Below are 16,355 nucleotides of genomic sequence, written 5' to 3'. Positions count from 1 at the left end.
AAGGGCTTCCAACAACAGCCTTCCTCGACATACGCTCCAGTCTCAACGTCGTCGACGCCGCCGCTGACACTGCGGGGGGGTGTTAGAGCGTGGACTCGCTTCCCACTTGGATTGCACGATCGTTGCACGATCGTCTCTCCCCACGTCCTGCCGCGGTTGCGCTCGGCTCCCCTATTTATGTACTCCTCTCTGTATTCTGTAAGGACACTGAACAATCAAGCACTTTACAAATTCCAATTAGTACATTGCGCTCGAAACACAAAACGCACAGTCTCTGCCAGATCAGACACCCCCTGAAGTCGAGCTATATTGACTAGGAGATTCACCAGGAGATAAGACACCACTTCGCGTGCTCTAAGCCCTGGAGGAGGTCCCTGCAAGGGATAGCCTCGAGTTAGGTTTCTTTAGTCTAGAAACCTCCAGTTTTGTAGCAACTCTCGGAACCTCCGGTTAGTTGCCCTCAGCCATCTCCTTCCCCATCGTGGTCGGCACCACTTTCTCAGTCGTCGGGGCAGCGCTGGTCCCCGGTCACCCATGGCCCAAGCCGGGGCAGCTCCTGTTCGGCGCATAGGCTGTCGCGAAGCGACCACGCTCATACCCCCGCCCCACTCCCCGTTGTGCATAAGTGGGCCGACCCACGTAGATCATGTCCGGTTTTGGGAAGGTCCTTCCTAAGCCGGGTTTTTCTCCTTTTTCATTTTCTTTTTTCCATTGCCCCTTTTTGTTTTATAGTTTTTGTTTATTTTCTTTCGCTTTTTATTTTATTTTTATTCTATGTTTTTTCTTTTTCTCGTTTTTTTGAATATTTTATTCACTGAATTAAAAAAATGTTCATCTAAATCAAGAATGTTTGTGAGATCCAAAATTAGTCATCGTATCTTAAATTTGTTCACCACAATTTTGAAAAATGTTAATCGATTTTCTAAAAGTTCATAAAAATTTCAAAAAATGTTCTAGAATTGAGAATTTGTTCCTCAAATTCATAAAAAATGTTCATCAAATCAAAGTTTGTTCATCTAATAAAAAATGTTCATCAATATTCAAAGGGAAAGGCTTACCTTCTGTCGGCCGATCTCGAGCCCATGTCCGTCGGCTCCGTGTCCGTCGGATCGTCTTTTGATCCAACGGCCGATAGCACCCGTACCCACGCGCACGGGTCTGAAGCTGAGCTGCTATTTCAGAAACGCTTTCTGCAATAGAGCGCTCGTTGCGGGGCTCTGTGGTGGTTAGATCCAGCAGCGAGGAGGCGGAACACCGTGCGGTTGGGACAGAGGCGGCGACTGGGTGGTCGACGACGGCTAGGCAACCGCGGCAAACCAGCCGTGATGGCGATGACGACGGGATCTGAGGTTGCTGACGGCTGCACAAGTAGCAGGTGTGTATCTTTTTTGCAACAAAGACCTTGTTTTAGAAATAAAAAACTATTCGGGGTGAAGTGTTTTTTCAACAACAGGGTCTATTTTTAGAAAGTTTCTACAACACAGGTCTTGTTTCAGAAAAAAAGCAAAGATTTTTTTTCTGCAACAAGGTTCCTGCTTCAGAAACATATGCCCGGTTACAGAAAGCGTTGAAGAAGCACACGATCTTAGAGCGCACAAGGCCAAGAATTGCAACACGATGCGTGTTTCAGAAACATAGCTTCAGTTGCAGAAATCGCAAAAGAGTTTCCGGCGTGGGAGCTCGTTGCCGCCATGCCGGAGTAGAGGTCGCACCTGTGCTCAAAGCAGGGCCCCTCGGTGAGCTCAATTTGTGTCAGGTCCAACCATCTGACACACGATATGATGCGCTGGAGTAGCTCCCGCACGCCGGCGGCGGGCAGATTTTGCGGTGGGTTGGCCGCGGCGCCGCGCGGGGTGCAGCTCTGTCGGAGCCAGCGACAGGAGTGTTGTTTCTGCAACAAAGCATTTGTTGCGGGAATAACGAGTGGGCATGCGGAACGCGGGCACTAGATCGAACGGCTATCAGCTCGGGTATCCAATGGCCCTCGCGGCGACGGATGAAATCTAAACATCGACCGGCGGACGCGTAGCTTCGCCCATATTCAAATTCACGAACATTTTTATCAAATTCGTGAACGTTATTCGCATTGAAGGACATTTTTTGGCTCCACGAACTTTTTCAAAATTCACATTTTTTTGAATTTTAGAACTTTTTTGAAATCCCGAATTATTTAAACAAGAAAAAGAATGAAAAAAACAAAACTAAAAAAGAAAATAGGGGGCGTCTTGCTCCGTTCATGGGCCGGCACAAATGGGCGCGTGGGGGCAGCGCCGAAGAGAAGAGAGGAGGGCGTGGGGTATTTCCGGAAAATCCTACTTGACGCACCTTGCGTCTTGTCGAGCTTTCGCACAGAGGTTCGCCAGCGAGGGATGACCTAGGCCGGCCCGCCCACCGCTATGCCATCTCGGTTTTGGGAACCTTCCAGGAATTCCTGAACCGGCTTTCTTCGGTTTTGGGAACTTTCTAGAAGCTTCCTGAACCGTTTTTTTTGCTGTTTCAATTTATTTTTTTACTGTTTCTTTTTTCTTTTTTTTCTCCTTTTTCTGTTTCTTCTTCTTTATTTTTCGTTTTTATTTCAAAAAATATTCGGAGTTTTCTTCTCAAATTTATAAAAAAGTTTGCATTTACAAAAATTTAGGAGTTTCAAAACTTTCTTGTTTTTCAAAAAATGTTTGTGTTTGCAAAAATTGTTCACGTTTTCAAATTTCTTCCGTAGTTTCAGAAAATGTTTGTGTTTAAAAAAAAACATTTCCTTTTCAGTATTTCTGTTTCTTTACTTCATTTTTTTCTTTTTCTTTGTATTTCATTTTTCTTCTCTTTCTTGTTCTTGAGAATTTCAAATTTTGTTCAAAAATTCAAAAAGTTATTCAGAAATTTAAAAAATGTTCCTGTTATTATATTTTGTTAACAAATTCAAAAATCAATTCTCCATTTTTTACAAAAATCTTTGCCTATTTGAAAAAAAGTTCACCTTTCAAATATTCTCCATTCTTATTAAAATGTTCGCGTTTTCGAATTTTGTTCAGGATTTTGAATTTTTTTCCTCTTTCAAAATTCATTCACAATTTCAAGAAAATGTGTGTGCTTTCCAATTTTGTTCGGTAGGTTCAAACATTGTTTCCATTTCAAAATTTGTTTGCAATTTTCGAAAATGTGTCTATTTCTAAATTTGTTTGGGAGTTTCATAAAATGTTTGCAAATGTTTCAAAATGTTTACATTTTCCAATTTTGTTGAGGAGTTTCCATTTTTTTTCAATTTTCAAAAGAAAAATTCACGTATCCAAAATTTGTTCTGGAATTTGAAAATGTTCATCTTCTTTTTTTCGGTTTTCTGCTTATTTTCACAGATCCTTTTTTGATTTTTGAGAATATTTAACAGTTTTAAAAAATGTTCTTGGTTTCATAAAAACTGATCATGTTTTTCAATAAATGTTTGAAATTTTTAAAAATGTTTTAATTTTCGTATTTTTGTTCTGAGTTTGAAAAAATGTTCTTGGTTCAAAAATTGTTCATGGATTCCAAAATATTTGCGTTTCCAATTTTTTGTTCAGAGTTTAAAAAAATGTTCCCTTTAACAAAAAATTGTTCACATATTAAAAAATGTTCGTGATTTTCAGAAAAGTGTTCCGTTTTATCAAAAAATTCTTCGCATATTCAAAAAATATTCGAGCTATTTATTTTCCTGCTCAAATTTGAAAAGTGTTCGCTTTTTTAAGAAAAACACTTTTTCAGAATAATGATAGAGTTCGGAATTTGACAAAATGTTCGGATCTACATAACTTCTAGCTTCGCGCGCCGTAGTGAAACCTGAAAGCTTATCTATCTTGTTGGCTAGACTCGCCGCGGGAGCAACGTCAGCTCCCATGTTCGATCCCTCCCGCTTGCAGTATTTTTTTGGGATTTTTCACTGGGGTACGCTAATGGGCCGGCCCAGCTGGAGTCGCGCCTGTGCGTCCGGTCGGCAATTCGCCGCAACGAGCGGCTCATAGGAACAGCCTATATTTTCTGCTGGTCCAGCAGTTTGATTTGAGCCCAGCACAGCCCATCCCAACCAAAAAAGGCCCGAACCACACGCATGCTGCACGGTGTGCCCAGAGCACACGCTCGCGCCGGCGCCGCCGTCACCCACCCTCCGGTCTCCGTCCCACCCGGCCTTCCCACGCGTCCCCCTCCCTCCTGCGCCTGCTGACTGGCTGCTCCGACCCGACCCCCTACTGCCGAGCCGAGTTGCCTTTCAAGGCTCCGCCCCGGCCAGCGGCCGGCTCGCCGTGCTGCACAGCTGCAGCGCAGAGCGGCAGAGCCCCAGAGTAGCCGCCGTGCTGTTGTGTGCTGTGGCTGTCGCCTGTCGCCGACTCGCCGTGTCGTTGTATACTCGTGCTGCTGCTGCCTCTCTGCTGCGCGGCTGCGCCCAAGATTGGGTATTTTTTTTCTGCCAAATTGATGCATTTGATTAGCCCCTGTCTTTCCTCTGCATTCGAACGTTGTACTGAACTAGTGAAATTGAACTGAAAATAATCGATGGATTTAATCAGTGTATGTACTCAAATTGATTCGTTTTTATGTCAATTTTATTTCATGTTGTAGAACTAAGGGAATGTTATGATGTGTTTTTGAGTAGCTATAAGTGCCCACATTTTCCCATGTTACTGAATTTATTTGTTTCTGGCCCGGTGCTTACTATTGTTCCTGGCTCCGCCATTGACTCGGCGCAGCCCACCGGAACTCGCCGCCGCCGCCAGAGCTGTGACTCACATTCAACGTGCCATCCACTCCGCCCTCGTGCGAATCAACTTCAATGCGCCGGTACTACAACCGCCTCCCCTTTTTTTTGCGTCAATGCACCATTCTCTACTGTTCGAGGTGCGTGAGCTCGGACGCAACCTCGAATTGTTGACCCGTAATCCAGTCTGAGTGATGAGACGAAAACAGATATTTGAGCAAATGGATGGTAACACATGAGATTAACCAAAGCACATATCCGCGGTTGAGAGTCTTGGCATCAGTTGCGCTGCAACCGTGCTCTAGAACACTAGATTATTAATGGCCGGAACAGCAGAACGGCCAATTTTGACATAACATTATTTACTACAGTCTACATAGAACAGTACTACACTGCTACAGATAGGCATTTAGAAGATCTCCTTGTACACTATGTTTTTCGCCTTTCCTTTGCTTGCGTGCTCTTCCTCGTCAGTGATCAGGATCTTCAGGCCATGCCTGTTTGTTACTCTGGAGACTGCCACATAGAGTTGCCCATGAGCAAAAACTTGCCTGGGCAAGTAGAGGCCGACCTTGTTCAAAGATTGTCCCTGGCTCTTGTGGATTGTCATCGCGAAGCACACAGAGAGAGGATATTGCTTTCTTTTTAGAACAAATGGCCATTTAGGCTCGAATGGCAACATGATGATCTGAGGGATGCACACCTTAGCACCGACGTGTGCTCCAGTTATGATCTGCGCTTCGATGACTCTTTCTCCAAGTTTTGTGATTATCATTCTAGTACCGTTGCACAGCCCTGCACTTTGATTGATGTTGCGGAGAAGCATCACTGGCAGACCAACTTTGAGCTCAAGTAGGTGTTTTGGACATCCCGGATGCTTTAACTTGTTTAGAAACTCTGTAGTATACAACAATTCCATTTCATGGCTGTAATTCATCGATGTGCTCACACTGTCATGGCTCAGGTACGTCACCTTGTCACCTTGGATTTGACTCATAATATACTCATTGATTTCATTGACTGTCTCGTTCAATGGACACAGTATCGCCCTTTCTTCCAGGAACTCGTGTTTGCAGAGATTGTCTTGCAGGTCAGGATAGGTACTTTGGATGATTTCTGTTTTTGGATCATCTCTATTTTCTAGCAGCAGGTCACTGGGGATACCTAGATAGTCCTTTTTATCTAGTAAACATGTGTCTCCATTGCCAATCTGTAGTATCCACTCCGCAAATTCCGCAGTCTTCTGCTGCTCTGCTTGATCACTGGATAGAGATTTGAGCCGCATATTTTTTGTCAGATTAAATACCTCGAAATATTGCCAGAGGTATGAACATTTGATTGATGCATCTATAATGTGCTCCCGTCCTCCTTTTGGCACAACAGGGAGGATTTGTCGGAAGTCCCCTCCAAGAACAACAGTCATGCCGCCAAAGGGCTTGGCACAACTATTCTCATTTGTGAACCTCAGCACGTCCCTTAGGCTCTTGTCAAGTGCCTCAAAGCATTGTTTGTTTGCCATTGGAGCTTCGTCCCACAGTATTAGTGACGTCCTCATTAATAAATCCGCCACATCTGAACCTTGTTTGATGTAGCATGTAGATTGATCTGTCAGATTGATTGGAATATTGAACGTTGAGTGTGCTGTTCTACCTCCTTGAAGCAGAAGTGCTGCGACGCCAGAAGATGCAACTGCAAGTACGATTTTCCCCTCTGATCTTAGCCTTGTTGTGATAGCTTTCCAAAGGTATGTCTTACCTGTCCCACCATGGCCATCCACAAATATTATTCTCCCTAATGATTGATCAGCTGATTCTATTATTGCATCAAAGGCCTTCTTCTGATCAAAATTTAGATTCTTTAGTATTTGCACGTGCTCACCCTTCAGTTTGTCTTTGTCATAGTTCATCTCTTCATTTATAAGCCTTTTCTCAGTTTCATGTAACCCGGGCATATTTGGTAGCTCCATGCCAGGGTATTCCTTTAGTGATTTTCCAGCTTGTCCCATTTGCTTCTCAATTTCCATTAAACTGCATTCCCTTTTGTGTGAAGGACTGAAGGGGGCTGGAAAGTCCAAGATCCAGCTTGGTGTATGCTGTATGTCTTTACAGAGAACCTCCCAGTTGGATTCCCATAACATCCTTGGGTCAGTAACCTCACAGTGGCACAGTATAGTTGCAAACAATTGTCGTAGTTGCACCCCAGATGCCCAGTTGGATGCTTCCTTGATGCATTCAATCCACTCATTGTCATTGTTCAGAAATCCTAGCGCACGACATGCTGATTTGTATGACGAATGCACAATTCCGTTGACTGTCCTGATGTCTTCAAATGTCATGCAACCCTTCGCAGTGTTGAGGAGAACTCTAAGATAGTACCTTTCTCCACTTGCAGGATGTGCATTGTAGATCCTGCCAATTTTCTTTCCTCCTCTTCTCCGTGTCCACTTCTTTTCTGTGTGATTCCATGTCCATTTTGTAGGAAACTCTGAATATGTTAATTCTCTGGCATCTTCATGCTTTTTGTTCGTCTCCATCCACTCGGTAAACATAGTGACACCTGATCTTGGGTGTGTAATGATTTCATCTAGGTTTCTGGAGTCAGGAAAAATTACTAGTTGCTTGTTCTCCTGGTGAAACGTTAGCCTCTCAACAGATGGTTCTTGGTATTGCAGAGGGAATCTGAATATTCGCCAGCATGCTTCAGTCGCTGTTATGTATCTACATCTTAGGTACATTTTAATCTCATCATCAGTCTTTGATGGTACTTTTTCTTGAACCAGTGCTGTTGCTTGGTCATCTCCTTTGTGTATGTCCTTAAAGAGGTACTTGATTGACATGCATTTATTACACCACTCCACATTTATGTGCGCTTGGAATTTCACCAGCAGATCTTTGTTGTATGGTACAACAAAACCATTGTTCATTTTGACTCCTCCCTTATCTATTTGTCGCCCATTGTCTCGTCTCCTGTATCGTGGGAAATGGTCTTCATCTATGATCGTCTCTTCAGAAAATATTTTTGGAAAGCGCTTGGTGCACATATATTTCTCCATGCACGGGGACTTTGGATTTGCCTCTCCACACGGTCCGTGCATCATAAAATTCTTGACAGCTTTGAATGTTTCTGGATCCTTGTCATTGTCCGGGATCTCAGCGCATATTATTTCATCAATTTGTGAGGGCTTGAGACTTTTTTGTCCGTTTTCAAGGAAAATTAGAATATGGGCATGTGGGAGTCCTCTCCTTTGAAATTCTATTGCGTAGACGGCTGCATTTTTAAAATTTGTGTTAGTAAATGACTGGCCATGAAAAAAAAATGCAAGCATCTGATACTGATAAAGTGATAAGTGATGATTCACGAATACTCTTTTTTTGCGGGAAATGATTTACAAATACTTACTTGCTTTAGTCTTTCCAAAATGCTGTTTTCTGCTAATATCAGACATTAGCTCTTTCTGTTTTAGCATGAACACTCGAACTATAATATCAGGACGTTCTGCTGGCTTCTGGTTCCCAGCTTCATTTAGCATCAACCGAATCTCTGGCCAATTAGGGTTGCATGTGAATGTTATGAACAATTGGGGTTGTCCAGCCCAACGGCATATTGCCATCATATCTTGGTAGTTTTGCTCTTTGTTTCGAGGACTTCCTGTAAAACTTGCTGGGAGTACTATTCTCCTGCCTACTTGTTCTGTCCGCGTGTCTCCTTTTCTGAATGCATCCTGTAGTCCGTCATAAAGTTCCGTTCGTAAAATTCCTTGATTTTCTCTGATCCAGTGGAGCCTATTATGTTCGATGCATGTGAAGACATCAACCACAAACTGCATTGACAGATTTCCACACGTTAGCATTAACATCGACTGGCCTGGGCGCTGTTGGAGGTGATATGCATAGTATTCCAGCATGCTGATGTATTTCTTGTTACTTAAACCTTTCCTTTTGTTGTATTTTATTCCAAGTCTATAACCATCTTCTCCATATGGGAAGAGCAACAGGTATTGCATGGCCATGAATTTTGGATGGATTTCTGATATCCTTTTAGGTTTCTTATCTTTGTACTCAAGAACAATGTCACGTCCATATCTTTGGGTTGGATCTTTGACTATCAACGCGGCAACTTCTGATGTTGATGGCATGTTGTGTTGTCTCCCATCTTGATCCCTATCACCGAGTAACCTTAGAGTCAAGTTATTGTAGTCATTTTCTTTAAATCTATCTCTTGCCATCCGGAACGATTGTGCCAATGTGTTATTCTTGTCGAGCATGGTTAGTAGGCCACTGACAATTTTTTCATCTAGTGAGGCATCACGTTTACCAGACCTTGATGCTTCTATCCTGTTCTGGATCTCATTCTTTGTGTCATAGATATACAACTGTTGAAAACGAGGCTTATTTCCTTCTTCAGGTAGCAGGGTTCCTATCTGGTGGCAGTTCTGACCATTCAGTCGGAAAACATAAGGTCCACGCCCTTTGTTTATTTCCTTATCCAAAGTCCCCCCCATTGATGTGAACGCAAACATGGAATTGTAAGACCTAATGTTTTTTCGGTAGTTTGCTGATATTTCCCCTCCACCCCTTGTCATAAACTTGTAAGGTAAGGCGGTGGTTCTTTAAATGGCGGCAAGATAATCTTCCCTTGTTTGCAGCATTGTCCAAAGGATGGTTGTGTGCTACTGGAAGATTGTAGTTTTTCTCCATGCCACATAAGTGCATGGCAGTGCTGGCAGATGCATGTTGGCCCCCCAAAGTTCCATATCTTACTGGCATTAGAATTGTCAACCCTGTCTATTTCACCATTATTGATTCTGGCACGTTTTCTGCTCTTATTAAGTTGAATTCGTGCTTTCCTCTTCATTCGTGCCGTTCTTGTTAAGTCGTCCTGGCGTCTTAGTTTCATCATCTGGTCAGCCATTATTGCACTGTTTACAGCTGATGATTCCATGACTTGTGCTGGTTGATAATTTGATTTTGCCCCGAACGTGTGGCAACGTTGGCAAGTGCATAATTTTTGCAATCTCCAGCCCAGTGTTTGTTGTTTTCTTATAGCTGCCTCCTCAAAATTCCATATCTTACTACCAGTATTTGTGTTGAATTGCTCCTTCAACACAAGTTTCCTCTTCATCCTTGCTGTTCTTGCTAATTCATTTTCTTGTCTTTGTTTGGTAATTTGCTTCACAGTTACTGCACTGTGTACAGCTGATGGTTCCTTGAGTTGCAATGGTTGATGATTTGAATTTCCTCGTAACACCTTGCAAATTCGGCACCTGCACATGCATGGTTCCTTGAGTTGCAATGGTTGATGATTTGTACGCAAGTTCCAAAAAGGTATTTGTTGATCTGTATAGCTGATGGCAGGTAGGGCATCTCTTCCTTTGCCTTTTCCCATCAGGTCTGTATCTGTTACACTTAGTGAATTCGGCACCTGCACATGCATGGTTCCTTGAGTTGCAATGGTTGATGATTTGTACGCAAGTTCCAAAAAGGTATTTGTTGATCTGTATAGCTGATGGCAGGTAGGGCATCTCTTCCTTTGCCTTTTCCCATCAGGTCTGTATCTGTTACACTTAGTGGCCTCTTGCGCTGATGGTCTCGCTCTTCCTTTTTTCTCTTGCTCATCAGATTAGTTCTGTACCGATGCTTGATTTTATTTATCTTGCTGCTCTTTCTGCTTCTGAGTTCGGGTCATACACTCTTCCCCCTTCAAGATTTCTACTGATTCTTTTGACTGGCTTTAATTGTTTTGGCCCTGATGGGCATTATTTTCCTGCACACACACGTGAGAAAAACATGACACAACAGATCTTTTAGGCTGGAGAAAAATTCCACAGCTCTTACGAATAGCACGAGTCAAATTCAGTACTTGCAGAAAAAATTGTGATCACATAGCATAAGAGACTTGGTGTCTGTTTGGGAAAAAACAAGAGCTGCCTTGATCTATTATTTTGTTAGCAAACCAAGTCAGGGCCCGCAGAAGTTGGCAACAGCTTGAATTAGTGCTGAACGATGTTATAAATGTTCAAATTAGACCCGTGTTATTACCTACATGAGCTAAGGCAATCATGTTTCTTTCTTTCTAAGTCAAAGTCAGTGCATATCATTGTCTTGCTTCAGAGCAACCCAAAACTGTGATCAGGTGAAATATTTGGCTAGCATAGCAATGTATATTTGTGAGTTGCATCAACCATTTAGAGGAAACTTGAGTTATGTGTTGTTGAGACACTACCTTCAACTGACTAGCTTCAATTGTTCCCATTTCTCCTCTGCATGAAGCTGCATTGCCCTGAAAGCTAGAAGAGATTGTCCGACTGAAATACAGAAGAACAAGATGAGTCCATGAAAGGAACGCGGCCGTGGATCGTGAAAGAAGGATAGGAAATGAAGCACAAGATCACCTTGCACCTGCGTGCCCCACCTGGCCGTCTTCTCTGCAGCACAGTCTGCCGTTGGATTGCTCCTTGAACACAAGTTTCCTGACCATCAGTAAAACTCTGAACTGATTTCTCGCTGCTGACGATGCATATCCATCCTTCCCAGAGCCCACTCAAGGCAGTGACCGCAGGTGCGTACTGGAAGGTGGCGATCTAGCAGAGCGGCGCAGGCCGGACAGAGGTCTGTGCCTAGTGGAGCGGCAGCTGCCGGTGCCTGTTCATCTAACACCCCTTGTAACTGATGCATTCTTGTACAGTCTGATCCCGTGACCATGTGCTGAAGAAAGTGACACCCAAAACTGCAGAATCTGCTTCAGTCTCTTCTCACCAGGATATGATGGACATGACTCTGAACCCCTTTGGATTCCTTTGGCGCTGCGTGCGTGCGTGCGTGTGCAGTACAGTATGAGATTCCCACTCCAGCAGCAGCACGCCAGGTAAGTCTTGTCCATGCCCCACGCCTTTTATGCAATTTACGTTTTTGGCATGTTTCCATTTCATTTTGAGGTTTTGGCCAGAGCCAAATTGAATGAATATCCGGCTCTTCACATAGTGATGTGCATGTAATATAGTTTTTCTTCTTCTTCTTCTGAACTGTAACAACACACTTTGATAAGCTGACGTTAATTGTTCCGTGTTTTGGTTTTTGCAAGAAGAATAAACCGCCGAGGGAAAGGGTATGGGCAAACCAATTCCTTGCTGACCATCCAAAATCATGACCAGAATGATGGTAATGCCAATTTTAGTCGCAATCCAAACATCCAACTTCAGGTCCCGTGATCAGCCTACCGATCAATCGCAACGTTTGCATTGCGAAGCTGACAGGTGCATTGCTGCGATTCCTAATAACAAAATAGACAACCAGACTAACCTTAGTGCAAGGGTGACAAGCAGAAATACCATATGGTCAGCTGGCCCGACATCTGCAAGCCATGTGATCAGGATGGTCTGGGCATCATGTCGTCCAAACGCATGAACATCGCCTTGCTGACCAGATGGCTCTGGAGGATTGCCAACGGTGAGGACGGGCTTTGGCTTGACATCATTATAAACAAGTACCTTCGGGGCCAGCCGCTAGCCTTTTGCCAGCGCTCTGAAGGGTCCCAGTTCTGGCAATCCATCATCCAGCTGCTTCCGGTCCTTCGCATCAGTTCGTCCATCTCGATCGGCTCCGGCGCTGCTACATTGTTCTGGTTCGATCGTTGGGCGGGTGACGCCCCTTTTGCCGCTCGATTCCCGGATTTATTCTCCACCGCGGTGGAGCCTAGGATCTCGGTCGAGGTCGCTCTCTCGGACCTTGGGCGCCTCGCGTTCTGGCGCCCCTTTGGTCCCCCAGATGTTGCTGCCTGGGATGAGATGCTCGAGTGCATCTCCCTCCACACCCCCGACGTAGACAGGGTCTCGCATCGCATGTCGTGGCACCTTGAGCCCTCGAGCCGTTTCTCCACTCGGTCCTTGTACCAGGCCATCGCCTCGTCGACGGCCCCGGCGGCTTTCGCTGTTGTCTGGGCCATCAAGCTGCCGCTCGAGATAAGGATATTCCTATTGCAATGGATTAGGGGTCGGATACCTTCTGGGGTGGAGGTGCTCAAACGTAATGGCCCTGGGGACGGAATGTGTCCCCTCTGCGGTACAATAGAGGATGCGAACCACATATTCTTTGTGTGTGTCACGGCCCAACTGTTGGGGAACGTAGTAATTTCAAAAAATTTCCTATGCATACGCAAGATCATGGTGATGCATAGCAACGAGAGGGGAGAGTGTTGTCCACGTACCCTCGTAGACCAAAAGCGGAAGCGTTAGCACAACGCGGTTGATGTAGTTGTACGTCTTCACGATCCGACCGATCAAGTACCGAACGCACGACACCTCCGAGTTCTGCACACGTTCAACTCGATGACGTCCCTCGTAGTCCGATCCAGCCGAGTGTTGAGGGAGAGTTTCGTCAGCACGACGGCGTGGTGACGATGATGGTGTTCTACCGACGCAGGGCTTCGCCTAAGCACCGCTACGATATAACCGAGGTGGATTATGGTGGAGGGGGGCACCGCACACGGCTAAGAGATCCAAGGGATCAATTGTTGTGTGTTTGGGGTGCCCCCTGCCCCCGTATATAAAGGAGTGGAGGAGGGGGAGGGCCGGCCCTCTCTATGGCGCGCCCTAGGGGAGTCCTACGAGTAGGATTCCCCTTTTCCTAGTAGAACTAGGAGCCCTTCCATGTAGTAGGAGTAGGAGGGAAGGAAAGGGAAGGGAAAAGGAGAAGGAGAAGGAAGGAAGGGGGCGCCCCCTCCCTAGTCCAATTCGGACCAGCCCATGGGGAGGGGTGCGGCCACCCTTTGAGGCCTTTCTCTCCTTTCCCGTATGGCCCATTAAGGCCCAATACGAATTCCCGTAACTCCTCGATACTCCCGAAAATACCCGAATCACTTGGAACCTTTCCGATGTCCGAATATAGTTGTCCAATATATCGATCTTTATGTCTCAACCATTTCGAGACTCCTCGTCATGTCCCCGATCTCATCCGGGACTCCGAACTCCTTCGGTACATCAAAACACATAAAATCATAATAAAACCGTCATCGAACTTTAAGCGTGCGGACCCTACGGGTTCGAGAACTATGTAGACATGACCGAGACACGTCTCCGGTCAATAACCAATAGCGGAACCTGGATGCTCATATTGGCTCCTACATATTCTACGAAGATCTTTATCGGTCAAACCGCATAACAACATACGTTGTTCCCATTGTCATCGGTATGTTACTTGCCCGAGATTCGATCGTCGGTATCTCAATACCTAGTTCAATCTCATTACCGGCAAGTCTCTTTACTCGTTCTGTAACACATCATCCCGCAACTAACTCATTAGTTGCAATGCTTGCAATGCTTATAGTGATTTGCATTACCGAGTGGGCCCAGAGATACCTCTCCGACAATCGGAGTGACAAATCCTGATCTCGAAATACGCCAACCCAACAAGTACCTTCGGAGACACCTGTAGAGCACCTTTATAATCACCCAGTTACGTTGTGACGTTTGGTAGCACACAAAGTGTTCCTCCGGTAAACGGGAGTTGCATAATCTCATAGTCATAGGAACATGTATAAGTCATGAAGAAAGCAATAGCAACAAACTAAACGATCACGTGCTATGCTAACGGAATGGGTCAAGTCAATCACATCATTCTTTAATGATGTGATCCCGTTAATCAAATGACAACTCATGTCTATGGCTAGGAAACTTAACCATCTTTGATTCAACGAGCTAGTCAAGTAGAGGCATACTAGTGACATATTGTTTGTCTATGTATTCACACATGTATTATGTTTCCGGTTAATACAATTCTAGCATGAATAATAAACATTTATGATGATATAAGGAAATAAATAATAACTTTATTATTGCCTCTAGGGCATATTTCCTTCACCAATCCCTATGGAGTTGCTTTCGTGAGGCCGTGGGCGTCCATTGGTGCTACACTAACCCCACCGACCTCCTCGCGGAGATTGAGGCCATCCCCCCTTCGGTCCGCCACATTAGGTGGCTCACCGTAGGCACGCTCGCGTGGACTCTCTGTACGGTCCGCAACAAGCTTGTGATTCAGCGCGTTCCCCTTCGACGTGCAACTGACGTTGTCTTTAAACTGTGTGGTTACCTGCAGCTCTGGCGGCCGCTTAGCCGCCCTTCCGACCAGGACGCCGTCAACACCTTCATCGCCGACCTTCGCTCGATGGCGCGTCGTCTGTCTCCGCCGCTTCCACCGCCTCCGCCAGAGCCTGATTAGCCTATTGTGGCTGCCCCATCCGGTGCTGGGTCTGGGCGTGTGTGTTGTGTAGGGCTTGTTGAGTTGTGCCCTCAGCAGTACCCCGTACTTGTGTCGTCTGCTACCTTGTGTGTGTGCCTCTGTGCCTGCGTGTGCGTGCATGGGTTGAACCTTGTTTCGTGGTTGTGCTCTGGCAGTTTGCTTTATATATAAAGCGGGGTGAAAGCCTTTTTCGATAAGCAGAGAACACATAACCATTCTCTGCTATAAATTGTACTAGCCACCAAGAATCCAAACCGCCATGAAATAAGGCTGAAAGATAGGTTTTCTCACACATACCGTCTACTCTAGCACATAGACCTGGCTTTTTTGAGATAAACGAAAACTTTATTCATTAGAGATAGCAAGTACATCGTTTGTGAGGGTCATTACAATTTCATTTACAGGTTCCTCAAACCAATCAGAAATCAACGAAAATCTAGCTAAAGTCGCAAGCTTATGAGCTAGTTTATTTGCTTCTCTGTTGCAGTGTTCGAATCTAGTAGCAACGAAGTCACAAGCATAATGAAAACAATTGTCGAAAATTGTCGCCGCCACACCCGCCGGCTGTCCTCCGTTCTTCATGGTATCAATCACCTCCAGGTTGTCCGAATTAATAATAAGGCGATTACATCCCGCCCTTTGCGCCAATGTTATACCAAATTTAAGAGCTAAGGCTTCCACCATCAACACATCTTCGCAATAGTCAATCTTCCCGTTTCCTCCAGCGATAAACCTACCTTTTTCATCTCTCAAAACCACCCCATCGTGCCCCTAAGTAGGTCATGGTCAAAAGTGTTGGGGAACATAGTAATTTCAAAAAAATTCCTACGCACACGCAAGATCATGGTGATGCATAGCAACGAGAGGGGAGAGTGTTGTCTACGTACCCTCGTAGACCGACAACGGAAGTGTTGACACAACGTAGAGGAAGTAGTCGTACGTCTTCCCGATCCGACCGATCCAAGTACCGAACGTACGGCACCTCCGAGTTCTGCACACGTTCAACTCAGTGACGTCCCTCGAGTTTCGATCCAGCAAAATGTTGAGGGAGAGTTTCGTCAGCACGACGGCATGATGACGGTGATGATGTTCTACCAATGCAGAGCTTCGCCTAAGCACCGCTACGATATGAGCGAGGTGGAATATGGTGGAAGGGGGCACCGCACACGGCTAAGGAATGATCACGAGGATCAACTTGTGTGTCATGGGGTGCCCCTTGCCTCAGTATATAAAGGAGGGAGAGGGGGAGGTGCGGCCGGCCCTATGGGTGCGCCTGGAGGAGTCCTACTCCAACCGGGAGTAGGACTCCCCCCTCTTGCCTTGTTGGAAAAGGAAGGAGGAAGGGAGAAAGAGGAAAGGGGGGCGCCGCCCCCCCTTCCTTGTCCTATTCAGACTAGGGGGAG

General features: G+C 45.3%; 1 protein-coding gene and 1 long non-coding RNA gene across 3 annotated transcripts; one reads left to right on the top strand and one right to left on the bottom strand.

Annotated features, from left to right (window-relative positions):
• The first annotated feature begins 4,097 nt into the window (after positions 1–4,097).
• On the top strand, positions 4,098–11,780 carry LOC119284692. 2 transcript variants are annotated; one of them, XR_005139173.1, is made up of 4 exons: positions 4,098–4,418; positions 4,713–4,803; positions 10,990–11,357; positions 11,453–11,780. It is a non-coding gene; the product is annotated as an uncharacterized LOC119284692 (long non-coding RNA). The 2 variants fall into 2 exon arrangements; XR_005139169.1 differs by having other exon boundaries at positions 10,990–11,780.
• LOC119284682 lies at positions 4,988–10,768 on the bottom strand. The gene is made up of 2 exons (XM_037563839.1): positions 8,120–10,768; positions 4,988–7,987 (listed from the first exon to the last, which is right to left on the bottom strand). Exons 1-2 carry the CDS (start codon positions 9,300–9,302, stop codon positions 5,130–5,132), a joined length of 4,041 nt encoding a protein of 1,346 aa, XP_037419736.1. The 5' UTR covers positions 9,303–10,768; the 3' UTR covers positions 4,988–5,129.
• Positions 11,781–16,355: the final 4,575 nt, after the last annotated feature.

Source organism: Triticum dicoccoides, chromosome 1A (assembly GCF_002162155.2).
Source record: "Triticum dicoccoides isolate Atlit2015 ecotype Zavitan chromosome 1A, WEW_v2.0, whole genome shotgun sequence".
Classification (NCBI taxonomy): domain Eukaryota; kingdom Viridiplantae; phylum Streptophyta; class Magnoliopsida; order Poales; family Poaceae; genus Triticum; species Triticum dicoccoides.
This window is presented reverse-complemented; position numbering and strand designations above follow the sequence as displayed.

Bases quoted from the DNA above. Each gene is read 5' to 3' on its own strand.
- LOC119284682 (XM_037563839.1), bottom strand. From the start codon at position 9,302: ATGACAAGGGGTGGAGGGGAAATATCAGCAAACTACCGAAAAAACATT. The intron at 7,988-8,119 runs GTAAGTATTTGT...TTAAAAATGCAG, and splicing joins TTTTGGAAAGACTAAAGCAA to CCGTCTACGCAATAGAATTT.